The sequence below is a fragment of the Eptatretus burgeri genome, chromosome 13 (assembly GCF_056783735.1).
Source record: "Eptatretus burgeri isolate ZD-2024b chromosome 13, Ebu_testis_v1, whole genome shotgun sequence".
Classification (NCBI taxonomy): domain Eukaryota; kingdom Metazoa; phylum Chordata; class Myxini; order Myxiniformes; family Myxinidae; genus Eptatretus; species Eptatretus burgeri.
The window spans coordinates 64408600-64425829 of NC_140973.1; the positions used below are offsets into that span (position 1 = coordinate 64408600).

General features: G+C 45.4%; 1 protein-coding gene across 2 annotated transcripts; it reads left to right on the forward strand.

Moving 5' to 3' along the window:
* The first annotated feature begins 53 nt into the window (after positions 1-53).
* LOC147014657 (trafficking protein particle complex subunit 2B-like) lies at positions 54-16925 on the forward strand. 2 transcript variants are annotated; one of them, XM_085852807.1, is made up of 5 exons: positions 54-335; positions 5123-5266; positions 5933-6019; positions 16172-16282; positions 16665-16925. In XM_085852807.1, exons 1-5 carry the CDS (start codon positions 246-248, stop codon positions 16761-16763), a joined length of 531 nt encoding a protein of 176 aa, XP_085708933.1. In that variant the 5' UTR covers positions 54-245; the 3' UTR covers positions 16764-16925. The 2 variants fall into 2 exon arrangements, with proteins under 2 accessions (XP_085708933.1, XP_085708934.1); XM_085852808.1 differs by lacking the exon at positions 16172-16282 and having other exon boundaries at positions 58-335.
* The last annotated feature ends 305 nt before the right edge of the window (positions 16926-17230 follow it).

Sequence of the window (17230 nt, forward strand, 5' to 3'; positions counted from 1 at the left end):
TTAGATGAGAGATGTAAAAACAATAAATCATAACTGCAACCTTCATTACAAGGCAAACAGTGGGTCAGATCAAACGGCAAGGAAGTGCGAAGTATCGTTCACACGGTGTTGTGAGTTGCCGATGCGGAAATGCTGATCGGTCTGTGATTGGTCTTTCTGGTTTACACAACGCGACCATCTGAGAGCAAGAGCTTCATTGCCGCGAGTATTTTGTCGCATTAAAAGCGATTTGTTCCGCCTGGGAAATGGGAACTTTTTACTTTGCGATTGTTGGACATCATGATAATCCCGTGTTCGAGATGGAATTCGCTTCACAGAACAAAACCGATACCAAGGTAAGCACCACCCGTTTCACTGTGCGGAGCGCACCCCCTCCCGCTGCGCGGAGCGCACCCCCTCCCGCTGCGCTGAGCGCACCCCCTCCCGCTGCGCGGAGCGCACCCCCTCCCGCTGCGCGGAGCGCACCCCCTCCCGCTGCGCGGAGCACACCCCCTCCCGCTGCGCGGAGCACACCCCCTCCCGCTGCGCGGAGCGCACACGGGTCATTCCGTGCCAACTCACCTAAGGGTCCCCAGGTCACCTCAGATTTTGCTGGAAAAATTCTTAAATGTAGATCTATATGGCTCTACCAACCATGCAAACGACTAGCTTTCAATTCCTCATAGTTTATAAAAAATATCTATCTCTAGAGACCTTTGAAATTTGGCCCTAAAAATGCCAAATGTGAAAAACGATTTTTTTTTTCCCAAATTCAGTGGCTTATAATTTTATAATGGACTCCTCTAGAAAGCTAATATTGCAAATACAGGTATTTACTAATTGGCGTCCAAATTTTTCAATTATGGCATCAGATAGCTTCTGGGATGCATATTTCTCACTCTATAGGAAGCTAAAAATTGCTTTTGGGCCAAAACGAGCTCAAATAAGGTGAAACTATAGGAGCCCTCCTGAAAATATGGAACAACTTAGAATTTTTTCCTCATAAAACATTGATTATAGGGTCGTTATCTATCCATAGATACATTTTTGCTGGGATAATACAGTTAGGTGATGAATTGTAAAAGTTTTAACATAAGCCCTTGCCTCCGAGGGCTCTAAAATGGACCAATTTTGTCCCCTGGTTTGACCATGTGGCTCGGGGTTTAGGATCTTAATTTTTTTCCAAAGATTGCCTCATATAAGATGTGTCTACTGACCGAATAATTTTATCTCTCGCCCACGGCTTCATAGTGAAATAAATTTTTATTTACATGCACTTTTTTATAATTAATCACTTTTTTCATATTCAGAAGTTTATAAATCTTAAATGGAACTATCCAGGAAAGAGTTACTGCAGAATTTTATAAACTGGTATACAAAATTTCAGATTGTGGCATCAGAATGACTCAAGAAAGCACATACTCCTAGTTCTCGGAAGCCAAATATGGCAATTTGGTCCACTTGGTACAAAACAAGGTGAACTTGCAGGGATGTGCATGAGGCTAAATTATGCTTCTTATTAGACATTAGTGATATAAAGGATGTTATTTATTCATAAATGCATGCCAATGATTACTTTCGTAAGTGATTGCAAACTATAAATTAGAACAAATTTGGTTGAGTAGCAGCCTTTTTATTTACAGATATACAGAGACAATGAATATTAGTAATTTTAAAACCTTAGAAAACTCTTTAATGACCTTTCATCTTTTATGACATTCATTATCGTGGTTATCTCGCACTCAGAGGCACAGAATTTTACATCTTAGAAAACAGCTCTTGAACATGCTTAAAGTCATGCTGTGACAGTTGGTACTGACGTCCACCAGATTTTATGTCAGGGGCCTCAACCACACAAAGAATGTTGAGTAATGGCACCCAGCATTGATCTTTCTTTTTTCTGGAGGCCATGAGAATGTGTTACCCCTTCCTTGCTTCATGAAATTCACAAACACATCATTTTCATCATCATTTCTTGTGACAATGTTCCCAATGTACCATTTTCTGTCATAAACACAAGCAATGTATTTCCCAGCCTGGTATACATCCCGTTCAGTTAGGGTTGGGACTAATAACTGGGACAGATGAGCTTGTGTGGTTTCTGGTCCTGTGCATACTGTTGATGATACAGCATCAGAAGAAACCCTTCTAATCTCCAGACGTGTTGAGGAGATTGGCAGGAAACCATGGTGTGACCGTGTACCAGCAATGGTTGTTGCTGCTCTGAAGCGCTTCTCAAGGACATACTCCATTGCATTTTGTTGGGTTTCTTGTGATGTCACAAAGAAGAATTTGATCATGATGTAGGCAAATACTGTCTTCTGAACTGAAAGTAATTCCTGATCTCCATGAAATCAATTCTTGTGACTTCTTCTCCAAAGCAGCAACTTGTTTTAGCCCAACCTTCCTTGTATAATAGGTCTTGTGACACTCCTGGTCTAATTTGGTTCCAACAGTGCGCATCTACTTGTCAAACTTGTGCCACTGGGCCCAGGTTTTTCTTCATCCATTTCCTTTGTTTCCTCCTCTCCTTTGTTCTCCAAACAGACAAACAGACAAACAGACAGACAGGTTGACTGTGCTGCCCCAAGTGTTGTGACAGACCATTACTCCATCGAGTGGTGTATGTCATAACTTATGACTTCAAATAGAGAACTGTAGGACATGTTTTTTTAATTAAAACCCAAGCATATGTTTGGATTATCACTACAAGAATTTATTTTTGAATAAAAAATGTACTTATAATTTTTAATTTATGAGAAGAATAATCTAAGTTGTTACATAACCTCAGTTAATTCCCCCTGCATATTCACCATTTTTGGTCAAAGTGGCATTTTCAACTTCCTACAGATATAAACATGCATTTATCAGGCATTCTGATAACAGATCCTTAAATTGCATATGCCAGTTTATTAATATCTGCAGTATCACTTTGCTAGAGTGTTCAGTTTCAGATTTATAAGCTCATTAATATGAAAAAGTAAATAATTTATAAAAAAAACGTGCATGTAAATAAAAATTTATTTTAATATGAAGCCATGGGCGTTAGATAAAATTGTTCGGTCAGTAGACACATCTTATATGAGGCAATCTTTAGAAAAAAAAAATTAAGATCCTAAACCCCTAGCCACATGGTCAAACCAGGGGACAAAATTGGTCCATTTTAGAGCCCTCGGAGGCAAGGGCTTATAGTAAAACTTTTATAATTCATCACCTAACTGTATTATCCCGACAAAATATATCTATGGATAGATAATGACCCTATAATCACTGTGTTATGAGGAAAAAATTCTAAGTTGTTCCATATTTGTTAGGAGGGCTCCGAGAGTTTCACCTTATTTTAGCTCGTTTTGGCCCAAAAGCCATTTTTAGCTTCCTATAGAGTGAGAAATATGCATCCCAGAGGTTATCTGATGCCATAATTGAAAAATGTGGATGCCAATTAGTAAATATTTGCAATATTAACTTTCTAGAGGAGTCCATTATAAAATTATAAGCCCCTGAAGTTGAAAAAAAAAAGTTTTTCACATTTGGCATTTTTAGGGCCAAATTTCAAAGGTCTTCAGAGATAGATATTTTTTAAACGATGAGGAATTGAAAGCTAATCTTTTGCATGGTGGGTAGAGCCTTATAGATCTGCATTTAATAATTGTTCCAGCAAAATGTGAGAAGGTGACCTGGGGAGGTTTTTGAAACTTCGTTGAGTTGGCACAGAATGACCCACCTCCTTCCACGGCACGGAATGACCCACCCCCTTCCACTGCGCGGAGCGCACCCCCTTCCGCTGCGCGGAGCGCACCCCTTCCGCTGCGCGGAGCGCACCCCCTTCCGCTGCGCGGAGCGCACCCCCTTCCGCTGCGCGGAGCGCACCCCCTTCCGCTGCGCGGAGCGCACCCCCTTCCGCTGCGCGGAGCGCACCCCTTCCGCTGCGCGGAGCGCACCCCCTTCCGCTGCGCGGAGCGCACCCCCTTCCGCTGCGCGGAGCGCACCCCCTTCCGCTGCGCGGAGCGCACCCCCTTCCGCTGCGCGGAGCGCACCCCCTTCCGCTGCGCGGAGCGCACCCCCTTCCGCTGCGCGGAGCGCACCCCCTTCCGCTGCGCGGAGCGCACCCCCTTCCGCTGCGCGGAGCGCACCCCCTTCCGCTGCGCGGAGCGCACCCCCTTCCGCTGCGCGGAGCGCACCCCCTTCCGCTTCGCGGCGCGCACCCCGCTCCACTGTGCGGCGCGCACCCCGCTCCACTGTGCGGCGCGCACCCCGCTCCACTGTGCGGCGCGCACCCCGCTCCACTGTGCGGCGCGCACCCCGCTCCACTGTGCGGCGCGCACCCCGCTCCACTGTGCGGCGCGCACCCCGCTCCACTGTGCGGCGCGCACCCCGCTCCACTGTGCGGCGCGCACCCCGCTCCACTGTGCGGCGCGCACCCCGTTCCACTGTACGGCGCACACCCCGTTCCACTGTGCGGCGCGCACCCGGTTTCCGGTTTCCTGCGCGCCGTGCACCCAGCTTCTCATGCCATGCGCACTGTGCACACAGTTTCCAGTGCCGCGCGCACTGTGCACACAGTTTCCGGAGCCACGCACACAGTGCACCCAGTGTCCGGTGCCGCGCGAACTATGCACACACTGCACCCAGTTTCCGGTGCCATGCAAACTGTGCACACAGTGCACACAGTTTCTGGTGCCGCATGCAATATGCACAAAGTGCACCCAGTTTCCGGTGCCGTGCGCACTGTGCACAGTTTCCGGTGCCACGCGCACCGTGCACACATTTTCCAGTTTCCGGTGCCGTGCGCACCGTGCACACATTTTCCGGTTTCCGGTGCCGCACGCACCGTACACACATTTTCCGGTTTCCGGTGCTGCACGCACTGTGCACACCATGCACCCAGTTCCCGGTTCCGTGTGCACTGTGCACACAGTGCACCCAGTTTCCGGTTTGCTGCGCAGGACGCACCCGGTACAATACAAAGGGGACTTTATTTATTGTTCGATAGCATCCTTGCTTACTTCACAGTATGCCGTTTTTAAACTGTAGGATTATATTACACTCCATTTTTGTTTATATCTACAGTACAACCTTCTGCCATACACTGCATGTACCATTTGATGAATGTTGTTGAGTGTGCCTCGCTTTTGTTTTGCAGGAAGATTACCGACACCTGAACCAGTTCATAGCACATGCAGCCTTGGACCTGGTAGACGAACAGATGTGGACGACGAACAACATGTACCTGAAAATGGTGGACAAATTCAACGAGTGGTTTGTGTCCGCCTTCGTAACCGCCAGCCATATCCTTTGTACGATCAACGCGAAATGAGTATTTGTGAAAGGATGCAATTCTACAGAACCACAACTCGTAGCCGAGTCGATCAGAAAGATGAGCCATGATCCGAGTGCATCACATATGGAGACCCTTTATCGCTGTGTATCACGTTCACCCCTCACAAATCTAGCCTCATAATGGCGAGCTCATATTCACCACTCTCTTTACACTCTAACGAGATGACACCCTCTTGAGTTACCACAAAGTCTGCCAGTCAGAGCGGGTACAGCCAGAACCTTGCGGTATCAAATAAGATGGAGAACAGAGTATCAGCTAGGACATCCCTTATCAAAGGGACAAGGCCAATCTTAGAGACCTGCAGATCGGAGACAACCCTTTCCTGCTTCCATTATGTTTGTGCCGACCAAATCATTTGAACAGCGTTGGTTGAGGATGGAGATAAAGCATGTAAACAGTGTAGTGTGATTCTTCTGCAATTCCCCACCCATCACACCCCTCATGTACCACATCAATCGTTCAAGCTTTTATTTTAAAATGGATATCCATCTTCATGAACATCTTGTTTTAAATCTTTGACTTGTTGTGCAAGTAGTGTTACATCATGGTACTTTGTTTATTGTATAGCAATGTACAAGCTGTATGGAAGCTCTTTCTTATCTTCATGCCACACACATGCGATTTGTCATGCTACATGACGTCAGACATGAAGATGGCATCAAGAACTTTTTCAACGATGTGTATGAGCTATACATTAAGGTGAGCCTTGTATTACTTGTGAGTTACCAGGTTGGACTTTTATCGGTTTGGGATACTCGACGATGGATTTTTATATACAAGTCTACACCTCCTTTCAAATTGTTCACTTCTGTTGCCATATAGCCTGGAATTAAATTGCATTAAATCAGACTTTTTTTCACCTTTTATTTACATATCATAACCCACAACTTCCAAGTGAAAAACAAATTTGACAAATGTCAGAAAAATAAAAATACAAAACTACAATATCTTGGTTGGATAAGTGTCCACCCTCCTGAGTTAATACTTGGTGGAAGCACCTTTGACAGCAATTACAGCTGTGAGTTTGTTGGGTTAGATCTCTACCAACATTGCACACTTTGGGCAATAATTTCCCATTCTTCTACAAAACTGTTCAAGCTCAGTCAAGTTGCATGGGGAGTGTTGAGGGACAGCAATCTACAAGTCATGCCACAGATTTTTCATTTGAGTTTAGGTTGGGGCTCTGACTGGTCCACTCAAGCACATTTATCTCTTTGTTCCTGAGCCACTCCAGTGTAGCTTTGGCTGTGTGCCTAGGTGAACTTCCATCTCAATTTCAACTTTCTTGCAGAGGGCAGCATGTTTTCCTCTCGGATTTTTCTGCACTTTGCTCAATCCATTTTCCCTTCTGTCCTGACAAGTGCCCCAGTCCCTGCTGATGAGAAACATCCCCATAACATGATGCTGCCACCACCATGATTCACAGTAGGGATGGTGTTCTTTGGGTGATGTGCTGTGTTGTGTTTGTGCCAAACGTAACGTTTTGCATTTAGGCCAAAAAGGTCCATCTTGGTTTCATCAGACCACAAAACTTTTTTCCACATGGGTTCAGAATCTCCGGAGTGTTTTTTTGCATAGCTCAAACAGGATTCATGGTGGGCTTTTTTGAGTAATGGCTTCCTTCTTGCCACCCTGTCGTGCAGACTAGACTTGTGGAGTGCTTTGGATATTGTTGTCACATGCACACAGTGACCAGTCTTTGCTTTAAAAGCATGTAGCTCTTTCAAAGTTACTATTGGCCTCATGGTCACCTCTCATCAGTTTCTTCCTTACTTGGTCATCTAGTTTGGAGGGACAGCCTGATTTAGGCAGGGTCTTGGTGGTACCATACACCTTCCACTTCTTAACTATTGTTTTGACTGTGCTCCAAGCGATATTCAAGGCCTTTGAAATATTTTTATACCCGTCGCCTGATCTGTGCCTTTCCACAACTTTATCCCGGAGGTCTTTTAAAAGCTCCTTGGTGCTCATAGTTCAGTCTTTTACTGTGAAATGCACAACGCAGCAGAGGAAACTTACAGGAACAGCTGATTTTTATTCTGAAATAATCAGAATCACTACAATTTAACACAGGTAGAGGCCAATAAACTTGGTTTGTGATTATGAAGGTGACTTGAACCCCACGACAAATACACGGACACGTCAACTTAAAATAAATGCAGGAATTTAATGACAATATAAATATTTACAAGGGACTAATGCAAAATGTAATTATAAACGTGAGATAAATTAAACCTCGAGGCAAGGCGCCTCTACACATAGACTTGAATACAGACAAGGGGACAACAAAAGAAAATAAATCCTTCCTTTATTCTGGCATCTAGCTTGGTCCAGAGATGGTCTTTGTGGAACTTGGAACCGATGCGCTTCATCCTGCACATGTAGACATGCCCCAAAAAGGTGCTGAGCTGCTCTCACAGCGGGAAAATGTACGCCAGGCGATTCGTGTGCGGTATTCAACACCAAGGCTCAGAGACCCCATGCAGCTTCTTTGTGCGTCTGTCCTCACCGACCCGCTGCTTCTCAGAATGATGCTGTCCCCTTTGGTGACATACACAAGGCGTCGGGGCCCGTCTCTCACGACCCAACTAAGAGCCAGTGTCTTGCTCAGTATGCGAGCCAATTCGCCTCAGCACGAATACGAGAATCGGTGCCGTCTTCTTCATGTGTCGAAGGAAAGCCAGCCATAAAGCCCTGTTCTTACAGGCCATCTACTCACCCCCATTCTCTCTCGACCGCGTGCATCCCTCACTCCGAACTGAACCAACCAAGCCAACCACCTCCTCGCTTCTCTATCTCTCCTGACGTCACACCAAACAACCGTTCCACCTGCAGGGCGTGGCTTGCTCGCACGAAACCCAGGAAGGCGGGGCCTCTGCCTGCTCAGCACGCCTTGCTTGCTTGTAAATGCAAAAACGTAGGAATAGGTCACAGGAGGGCAATCGCATATTGGGGGAACTTATCCTTAATCCCTATCAAATTAACACCGCACCACCCCCCGTGTGGTGACACATAACACTTAAGCTCACAGTCTCCCTACTTACATTGAGAAGTCTCCTGCATGCCCACGGACCAAACAACTCAATTCAATCCTAACTTTCCGATGAAATTCCTCCATATTCCCCCACAATCGTAACAATATTCTAGTTTTGTATTTATAATTAATTTCCTGAAATTTGTAGAATTTGCTTTTCACTTGAAAGTTGTGGGTTACGATGTGGAAAAAGTCTGATTTAATGCAATTTAATTACAGGCTAAAGGCAACAAAAGGTGAAAATTTTGAAAGGGGGTGTCGACTTTGAGGTACTGTATATGAATGTATGTATGTATGTATGTATATATATATATATATAATTTTTTTTTTTAATTGTTGTATTTTTAACTGGCAAGGTACCCCTGATGTGCATGGGAGGGGCTGGACAGCCAGATCGTGAAGGACTTGGGCAAAAAAATGGCAACTACAAATGACGAATCCACAAATGTCACGTGTGAAACCCCTCATAATTTCCTCATTCTGCTTTAAACTCAATCTATATTTTCATTTCAATCACAAATTAATACGATATCATTAATATAACAAAATACAATGTTACAAACACTCATGAGGTAAATTAAGAGAAACGCCGCCATTATGATGTGACATCTGGATCAGCAGCAGCTTCGTTCAGATCAAAACTCAAAATCATAATGGTATTGAGGTATTTATGAAATCTCCCACCCACTTGAGGACACTGGCTGGAACCCCAAAACGTTCCACAGAAGGTTTTGTGGGGCTAGCCCCAAAACTGAGGGAGTAGTTTGGGGATTGATAGACAGACAGACATTTCTGTTTTATAATATTGTTATGGTTTTGGAAAACTTACCCCATGGGGAGAGCATACATGGATACATAGGTGACCCGAGGATCAGTTATTTCATTCGTCTTTGTATAGATAGTCCTTGGTCCCTTGTCAAAGGGCTGTTTGGGGGGGCATGCGTTGGCTGGACTGTATTTATCCCGTGTAATGTCTTTTTTCCCACCCCCTCTACTAATTTCAATCTTTCCTCCTTCACACCATCGTTCTGTTCAATCCTTCTGTTGCTATCAATCATGCCTCCATTACCCCATCGGCCCATTTCAATGGTCCACCAATAAATAATCTTCCCTCCATCAAACATCCTTTCAAAAATCCCTACTTCACCCCATCGGTCTTACCTTCATTCCAGTGGCTGTTTAGTCATCCCTCGGTTGTGCGGGGTTCCTTTCCGTGTTTCCTCCATCCACGCATTGCTTGGTAACCCAACGGGTGTTCCCGCATGCATGTTCGTGTTGCGCCTTGCATGCATGTTGGTGGTGCTTGGTGTTCATTGTGGCCTGCGAGACACGGCGCTTCTTGCGGATGTGGTGTAGCGCAAAACAGTGTCACTGTTTTCCGCACGAAGAAGGGGGCTGGGGGCTCTCATTGTGACGTTGGGCACCTAGAGGGCGGGGCGGGGGCTTTGTTGAAACTTCCCTCAGAATGGCATGGCAATTTCCACAAGTGACGTCATGCACCGCCCCCATCGGCTGCGGACCAATGGGAAGGGGAGAAGGTTTGTGGGAAGAGGAGAAGAAAGCTGATGTGAAGAAGCAGAAAGGCGAAAGAAAGCAAATGGTACAGGCTCGTGCGAGCAGGGACAAAGAGTGCTCTTGAGCAGACGGCTCAGAAAGCAAAAAGGGGAAAAGCAAAAGGCAGAAAGCAGAAAGCAGATGGAGAAGGCTGAGGGAGGCAGAAATGAGAAACTAACGGGATAAGCTCGCATGAGCAGAAGACTGACAGACAGAGAAGGCCTTTGAGGGAAGGAACAAAAACATGCGAGGGTAAAGAAAGGAAGATTTCATGAGCAGTTGGTGTCGAACTTCTGTGTAAAAAGAACACTCCTTCAATGAACGTCATGCTGCCATCTCGATCCTGTCAGCCACGAAGGATGAAGGGGGTGAATTGCGGCACCTCAGACGGGTTGCTGAGGAGGAAGAATCTGAGGCAGAGGACGGCGAGTCGCACATCTTGCTCGCATATCTGGGATGCCGGAGAGGACTCGCCTACTGGGTCTGGGCACCTCAGGGACGTGGCTGCGTGTCCCCATCGTTTCACATCACCACCTCCCATCTTCACCCTCCATTTTCCTCCGCATTCTCCTGTATATTTGTGTGACGTGAGGGAGAGCAGGAAAAACTGCTTTCCTTTTCTTCATCCATTACTATTATTTTATTTTCAAGTCCTTGTTTTATTCTTCACCCCTGAGTGAATGATGCCCAAGTCTTTTGTTTGAGTAAGATTGAAGGAGAATCCGTGTTATGGTTAAATCTGCTCTGATGTGCCTTTTTGCTTTCTTGCTTATAAATACTTGCTTTTCAATGATTGCTTACTTGTGTGTTTGTAATAAGTTATTGTTTGTTGTAATTTCCAATTTGTCTCAGCTGTCTTTTCCTTTCTTGATCCGATGAAGTGCACAAGCAAGGTTAGACGGGACATTCTACCCCAATCATTGACTTTGTCAGCCAGTCATTGTAATGCTCGGCAGTAATCCGAGTGTGCGCTGAAGGCATTGACCCCGATGAGCCGGCCGTCCACAAGAAAGCGATCACAAGAAGTCGTGTAACCCTGCCCGGATTGGCTGTGCCAATCAGCATTTGTGGTTGCTTGGCAACCTGCTAGTGCGCAGACTTATCTGTGCCTGGCGGCCTCAGGACTGGGCGTTCCGTAGGGACCCAAGTGCTTCCCCTCATGGCAAGCCTCGAACCCCGGATCCGCGATGATTATATACCAGTGGGGCACCCGTGGGAAACCCACTGGCATAGAAATTGATGAAATTTGGATATCTTGAGTTAGATGCTGCACGTAGGATCTTCCAAAAAGTACTGGCAATTCATCAGATCCAGAATTGATGTAATGTACACAATTTATTACTTCACAAAACATGAATACATGTCCATGCACATATGAAATAGTTTGTTTGTTTATAAATCCCAGATATATGAAATGGCTGTGTTTGGAGCAAAGCCAAATTGCAACTTCAGATATTGTCTCAGAAGTTACAATATTTTCCATCATTACCTTGATAAAGTTGTTGCAGTCAAGCAGGTACGGCAAATAGTGGAGGTAATTGGACGTCCCTCTTGGAGCAACAAAGCGTAAATCCATCCCCTTTCCTGTTGATTCATTTGTGAGATGTTTTGCAGAACAGCACATGCATGGTGAGGTCATAGGACCCCAATTATGCTCATGGACATGGACAATATTATCAGATACTTCATCCAATTCATAATGGGTGCTGTTGAAGATGTTCGCTCACGCATTACCCTCCAAAGTCTTTGTTGTTCAACAACCTGTGCGAGTCCGTGTTGAAGTTCATCAGGCGTCTCGTTCTCTTGCCTCGTTCTTTTTCTTTCTGCATCCTGTGAAAGACTATGATGATGATGAGCTGTTTCATTCTGTTCCCTAATCCTTTTATTCATTTTGGAAATGGCAGTTCCAAATGCAACGCGTCACATCCTCCGGTTTAATGTCCCTCCAATTGATGCCTCGCCCTGCATGCCAAATGCCAGGATGGTAGTTTATAGCTGGGTTGGGATTCCAACCCTGGCAAGGTAGCTCAAAGCCGAATATGCAATCCTTTTATGAGTCGAATGCTCTAAGCTATCCTGGCAGCCCATAAAACAACAAATGCAATACGATTGATTATTTGAAATAATACTTTACTTTTACTATGCTTATGATGTGTGACGTCATCATGTCGATGTCATCCTGCTTCACACAGTAGCTTTATACTTGCGTGACTGTGGGATCAGAGAGTACCTAAGACTTGCAACTTTTTATTGTGACTACATCTAAACAATGAAACATTTTATTTTGACGACTGTCGAAAGAATACAGCTCAAATGGAATCGTCACTTTTTGACGTGACCCCCTTGACATTCGACCCCTGACCGCTAAGAAGGGTGTTGGTGTGACACCATATGGTTGGATGCCGTATTAGAAGATGCACATTTTGGATTTGGTTTGAAGTCGATACGACCATTTTAGCGGACGTTATTGCGAAAATAAGAATTTCGGTTTTTCGGTGACCTTGACCTTGACCTTGACCTTTGACCTCGATTCACCAAAAACGACAAGTGTCTAAGTTGGACCATGGCCGACGTCTATACCCAGTTTGGTCATGATCGCTGAAACTGTGTGGCTGCTGCAGGGTAAACAAACACACAAACAGATAGGCAGACACACAGAATGACACGCACAACCGACCAACATAATTGCCGAAATCCGAAGGATTCCGGCAATTAATAACTCTCTGGAATTTTTCTTATGTGTATTTATTTCGCTTGGTACATGTGAATGACATGTCCATGGACATGTGAAATACAGTTCGTTCATAAATCCTGTACTTGCACACAATTCAGCCTTGAAAAGTCGTGCAAAAACGAAAAGTTATTAATTTATTTATTAAAGACTTCATGATTTTCGTTCTTCTGCATTATGAAAACGTACCTTCTTTGTGCAGTGTATAATAGACCACTGCTGCATCGCCGACATGCACGACTTCATTTTCTTTGCACGAGTTGGAATCAAAATATACCTTTGTTTCTTCAAAAAGTAACTATGATAAAAAAGGTAACTTAATGCTAACTCCCCCTCTCCACATCGCGTCTGACCAGATACGTTGAAAATGGCGATGAGAATGCATTTTTTTTTTTTTTGCGATAAACACCGACGTTCCTCCTATTTTTCTCACCTTTTTGGTGAAACTCAAACTTGAACCATCTTAACGAATACAAAAAAAATGAAATCGGATGGTGAATTGGAAATAAGATGTCGCCGTGAGGGAGTCTGAATGGATTTTATATTGCATTTAGAGGCCTTGATTTCACTTAAAAATGCATTGTTGTCGAAAAATGCTGACTACCTCCGCCACCGAAGGTGAAGGAGGTTATGTTTTCACCCCTGTCTGTCTGCCTGTTTGTTAATTGCCGGAATCCTTCGGATTTCGGCAATTATTTTGGTCAGTTGTGTGTGCCATTCTGTCTGTCTGTCTGTCTGTCTGTTTGTTTGTGTGTTTATTTACCCTGTAGCAGCCACACTGTTTCAGCGATCATGACAAAACTGGGTACAGATGTCGGCCATGGTCCGACTTAGACACTTGTCGTTTTTGGTGAATCTCGGTCAAAGATCAAGGTCAAGGTCACCGAAAAACCGAAATTCTTATTTTCGCAATAACGTCCGCTAAAATGGTCGTGTCGACTTCAAACCAAATCCAAAATGTGCATCTTCCAATTCTGCATCCAACCATATGTCACATTGGGGTGTCACACGAACACCCTTCTTAGCGGTCGGGGGTCGAATGTCAGGGGGGTCGGGTCAAAACTTTCAAATTGCGATAAAAATGCCATTTCAAGTCCGATTGACTTCCAAGTTATGATCATGACCAAACTAAGTGCTATTGTTACGAATCTGGCAGCCATGAGCACACAACAGTCAGGTCCCCGTAGCTCAATGAGTTATTTCATTAAGTATATGTGTATATTTAGAATCCATCCCCTGTGTCTAATGGGTGATTAAATGTTCGTGCGCTGCAGAGTTATTTTGATAGTCAGGGTTTTCTTTTAAATCTTCGCTTTCACATTTTTAACAAGACCTTCTTCACCTTCGCTCCATCCTGACGCCATAACGCTCGCGGTGGGCAGAGTTCAAGAAGGACTTGGCATCTCTCTCAACCAATCAGAGAGATGTGAGTGAGTTTGCCGTCATTCGGCGAATAAGAGCCAACGCAGGACAATATTACTCCTCTTCCTGTTTGAGGGGCGGTCTGCCGTGACACTCACCACGCCCCCCCCCCACCCCGGTCCAATCAGCGGACTTGGCGCCCATTTTGGCCAATCACAGGGGCAACGAGTGCATTTTGCGTGCCAAAACTATCCAGTAAGGGAGAGTGAGTCGGAGGAGGCGGCTCCTCCCCTCTGGAGAAGGAGTGGATAATTGTTCGGGCGATCAGACTGGAAGCAGTTGGAGTTGGGGTTTTCTCTGCTGGATCGTCCCGGATCGCCTAGCCTTGCCTGCTGGCGCTCGCTGCCTTGTCTGCCCTCGCGCTGGTTGGCGTCCGTCCTTCATCCTCTGTCCCTGGTACTTGGAGTGGCATCGTGGTTGTGGGTTCGAGTCCTGCTGATCCAGGATGTCGAAGACCACACAAGGTGGACAGATCCAAGATAGCTCTGGTCCCCAGCTCAACCTTTCCTCAAGCTGGAGGCCTTCAATAAAGACCCGACAGGGTCCATTTCTGGGTAGGTGTGTGTGTGTGTGTGTGTGTGTGTGTGTGTGTGTGTGTGTGTGTGTGTGTGTGTGTGTGTGTGTGTGTGTGTGTGTGTGTGTGTGTGTGTGTGTGTGTGTGTGTGTGTATATATGTGTCTGTGGGCCCCGTCTATAAGTAGAACTGTTAAGTGCTTTTTGTTGTACATTATTTGCCTTGCTTCATCGTGATAACTCTGCTCTGTGTTCCCCTCCCGATTATTCTTCCCCTCGTCCCCCGATTATTGTAAATAAATTCCCCTCTTGTTGAATGTACCAGCTCGTCCTTGTCCTTTCTTTCATTGGTTTGCCGCGCTGCGAACGGGAATTAGGGGGCTTCATTGTTGCCATAATCGTGCAATTGGCCCAGCAGGAATCTGGTACTCTCCGCTCGGGGTACAACTCGGATCCGGCTCGGTAACGACCCGGATCGCGCAGATCCTGCCGAGGGTGAATTTCCCTGGTAGTTTGGACGACGTGGGTATTTAGGTATATTGAAATTGGCAATTGACCCTATCCCACGTGGTTGACCTATTGGCGATCTTCGGTCCGATTCAGGACCCGTGACCTTTCGGATTTACCTGAAAGGTACGATCTAGATTCCAGGTGTTCGGTGGAGCCGACTCTACTGCTCCACCTAGCGGTCATGCTCACCACCAAAACTCGGCCCCACAACACTATAACTCATTAAACAGTGACTTGTAAGAACCAAATTGATTTCCAGGTTTTTGTTTTTTCAGAGATCATGGAAATATGACAGTTATTCCGGCAATTCCTTGCTCAACGAGCAATTTCATTTATTTCTCTGTTTGTCTGTTTGTGTACAGGATATCTCAAAAAGTTGTGGACGGATCCGGATGAAATTTGGTGGGCAGGTTCAGTGTGTGACAAGGACGAACTGATTAGATTTTTGTGAAGATCCAAATCCAAGCTGTTTGGGTTCGTTTTTCTTCCGCTTCTTCCATCAGAAACTTACACCATCTGAGCGAGGACAAAAAATAAATCGGATATCGAATTAGGGTTAAGATAAAGCTGTGAGAGTGGAAGAAAGTGCGAGCCTTACAAAAGAGGCGAAACGGAGCAAACAAAATGGCGATGATTTGATTTTGAAGCCCCTCCCTGAATGTGGGAAGTGGCACCCTGAACTGAGAAGCCCCTCCCCAAACACAGACACAGACTTGTATAGACAGACTATATACAAGATTAAAAAAAAAAAAAAACATTGTAATGGTACTGTAGATCGACAACCTCAAGGATTCGCACAGCTTCCACCAGCCTTCATAATGTGATGGTTACTGATGTACAAAAAAAACACATGGATCAACCGTCTAATTGTTTGTTTATTTATTTATTTACTTTAACTTGATTGTAAATCAGTAAGTGATGTTGGGTCACTCTTAAAGTCACCACCCGCCACCTCCCCCCTCTTCCCCCCCCATCCCCTTTCCGATGTTTTTCGGTAAACCCCAACCATTGATCACATCTCCATTCCTCCTCTTGGCAAAATGGTTTTGCCATTTCAAACAGTGTTTCACGTGTTTCTTTCTCCAAGTATTCATCCAATGATGTGGTACAAGAAACTGTACGAGTCGATGTGAAACCGAATGGCAGAACCCAGCACGATCGCATCAGTGTCTGTGTCGATGCTTCCTGCGCACGGCCGGTTTGTGCCGTTTCTATTTTCGTTGGGGAAGGGTTGGTTTCAGAGTAAGGGGGAGGGGGCAGGGGAGGTGGTGATTTTGTTGGCAAGGCGAGCACTCTACCAGGCCAGCACGTGAGCCGCGGAACCCCGTGTGTGCCATTTTGACGTTGCCTCTACAGCAGCCCTGAGTTTGGGCCAATTCCGTTACATTCCCATTGGTGTACTGCGTCTGCAGAACGTCACGCACTCTTTTCACACCTTGCTTGTTCTGTTATGAGTAAAAACTAAATGCACGTGTTTTTGATTCTGGTGTTGGTGTACCGTAAAATGTGACCTGTGTTTGTCCTTTAGCGCTGTCTTGCAATTCCATTTGATGATGTTTTTATTTCTACTTTTTTTGCAGTTTGCTATGAATCCATTCTACGAACCCGACACGCTGATCAGATCCACGGCTTTCGAAAGGAAAGCTCAGTTTCTTGGTCGAAAGCATTTGACGGCGTGAACTACTCATTCACCCTATTTCGGATGTGCGATCCGTTTTGCAATCAATCGTCGCACGTCCACTCGTGATTGCTGAGGTTTTATGGCGAGCTATATGCCTCGCCACATCAGGATCCGCCGTGTGTGTGGCAATTCAATGTGGAAATAAAACGTTTGTACCGTCTCATGGGTGTGCACAGCTTGTTGGTTTGATTTTTCGAGGTCATGCAAATGTACGCATGTCATTTATGCTGTCTGCCTTTAATCCTTGTACATACAATATGGCATAGACAAATGTAGTGTTAAGTTTGAACATGTGCACGCGAATGTGCTCGACCCTTGGTTTTTATGGAGAGCTGCTGCAGATTTGGGAGAAGCTTTTTTTTGGGGGGAGTGTTACTATGTTGTGCAATCCCCCTCACTAAACGACCCCCTCCCCCTCCTTTGCTTGATCGCAGAGGCCTGCAAACAGTAAGACTTCAAGTATCA

Coding starts and splice junctions, on each gene's coding strand:
- LOC147014657 (XM_085852807.1), top strand. CDS start 246: ATGGGAACTTTTTACTTTGCGATTGTTGGACATCATGATAATCCCGTG. Junction 5,267..5,932: donor CCGCCTTCGTAACCGCCAGC/CATATCCTTTGT, acceptor CTTCATGCCACA/CACATGCGATTTGTCATGCT. Junction 16,283..16,664: donor ATGCTTCCTGCGCACGGCCG/GTTTGTGCCGTT, acceptor CTTTTTTTGCAG/TTTGCTATGAATCCATTCTA.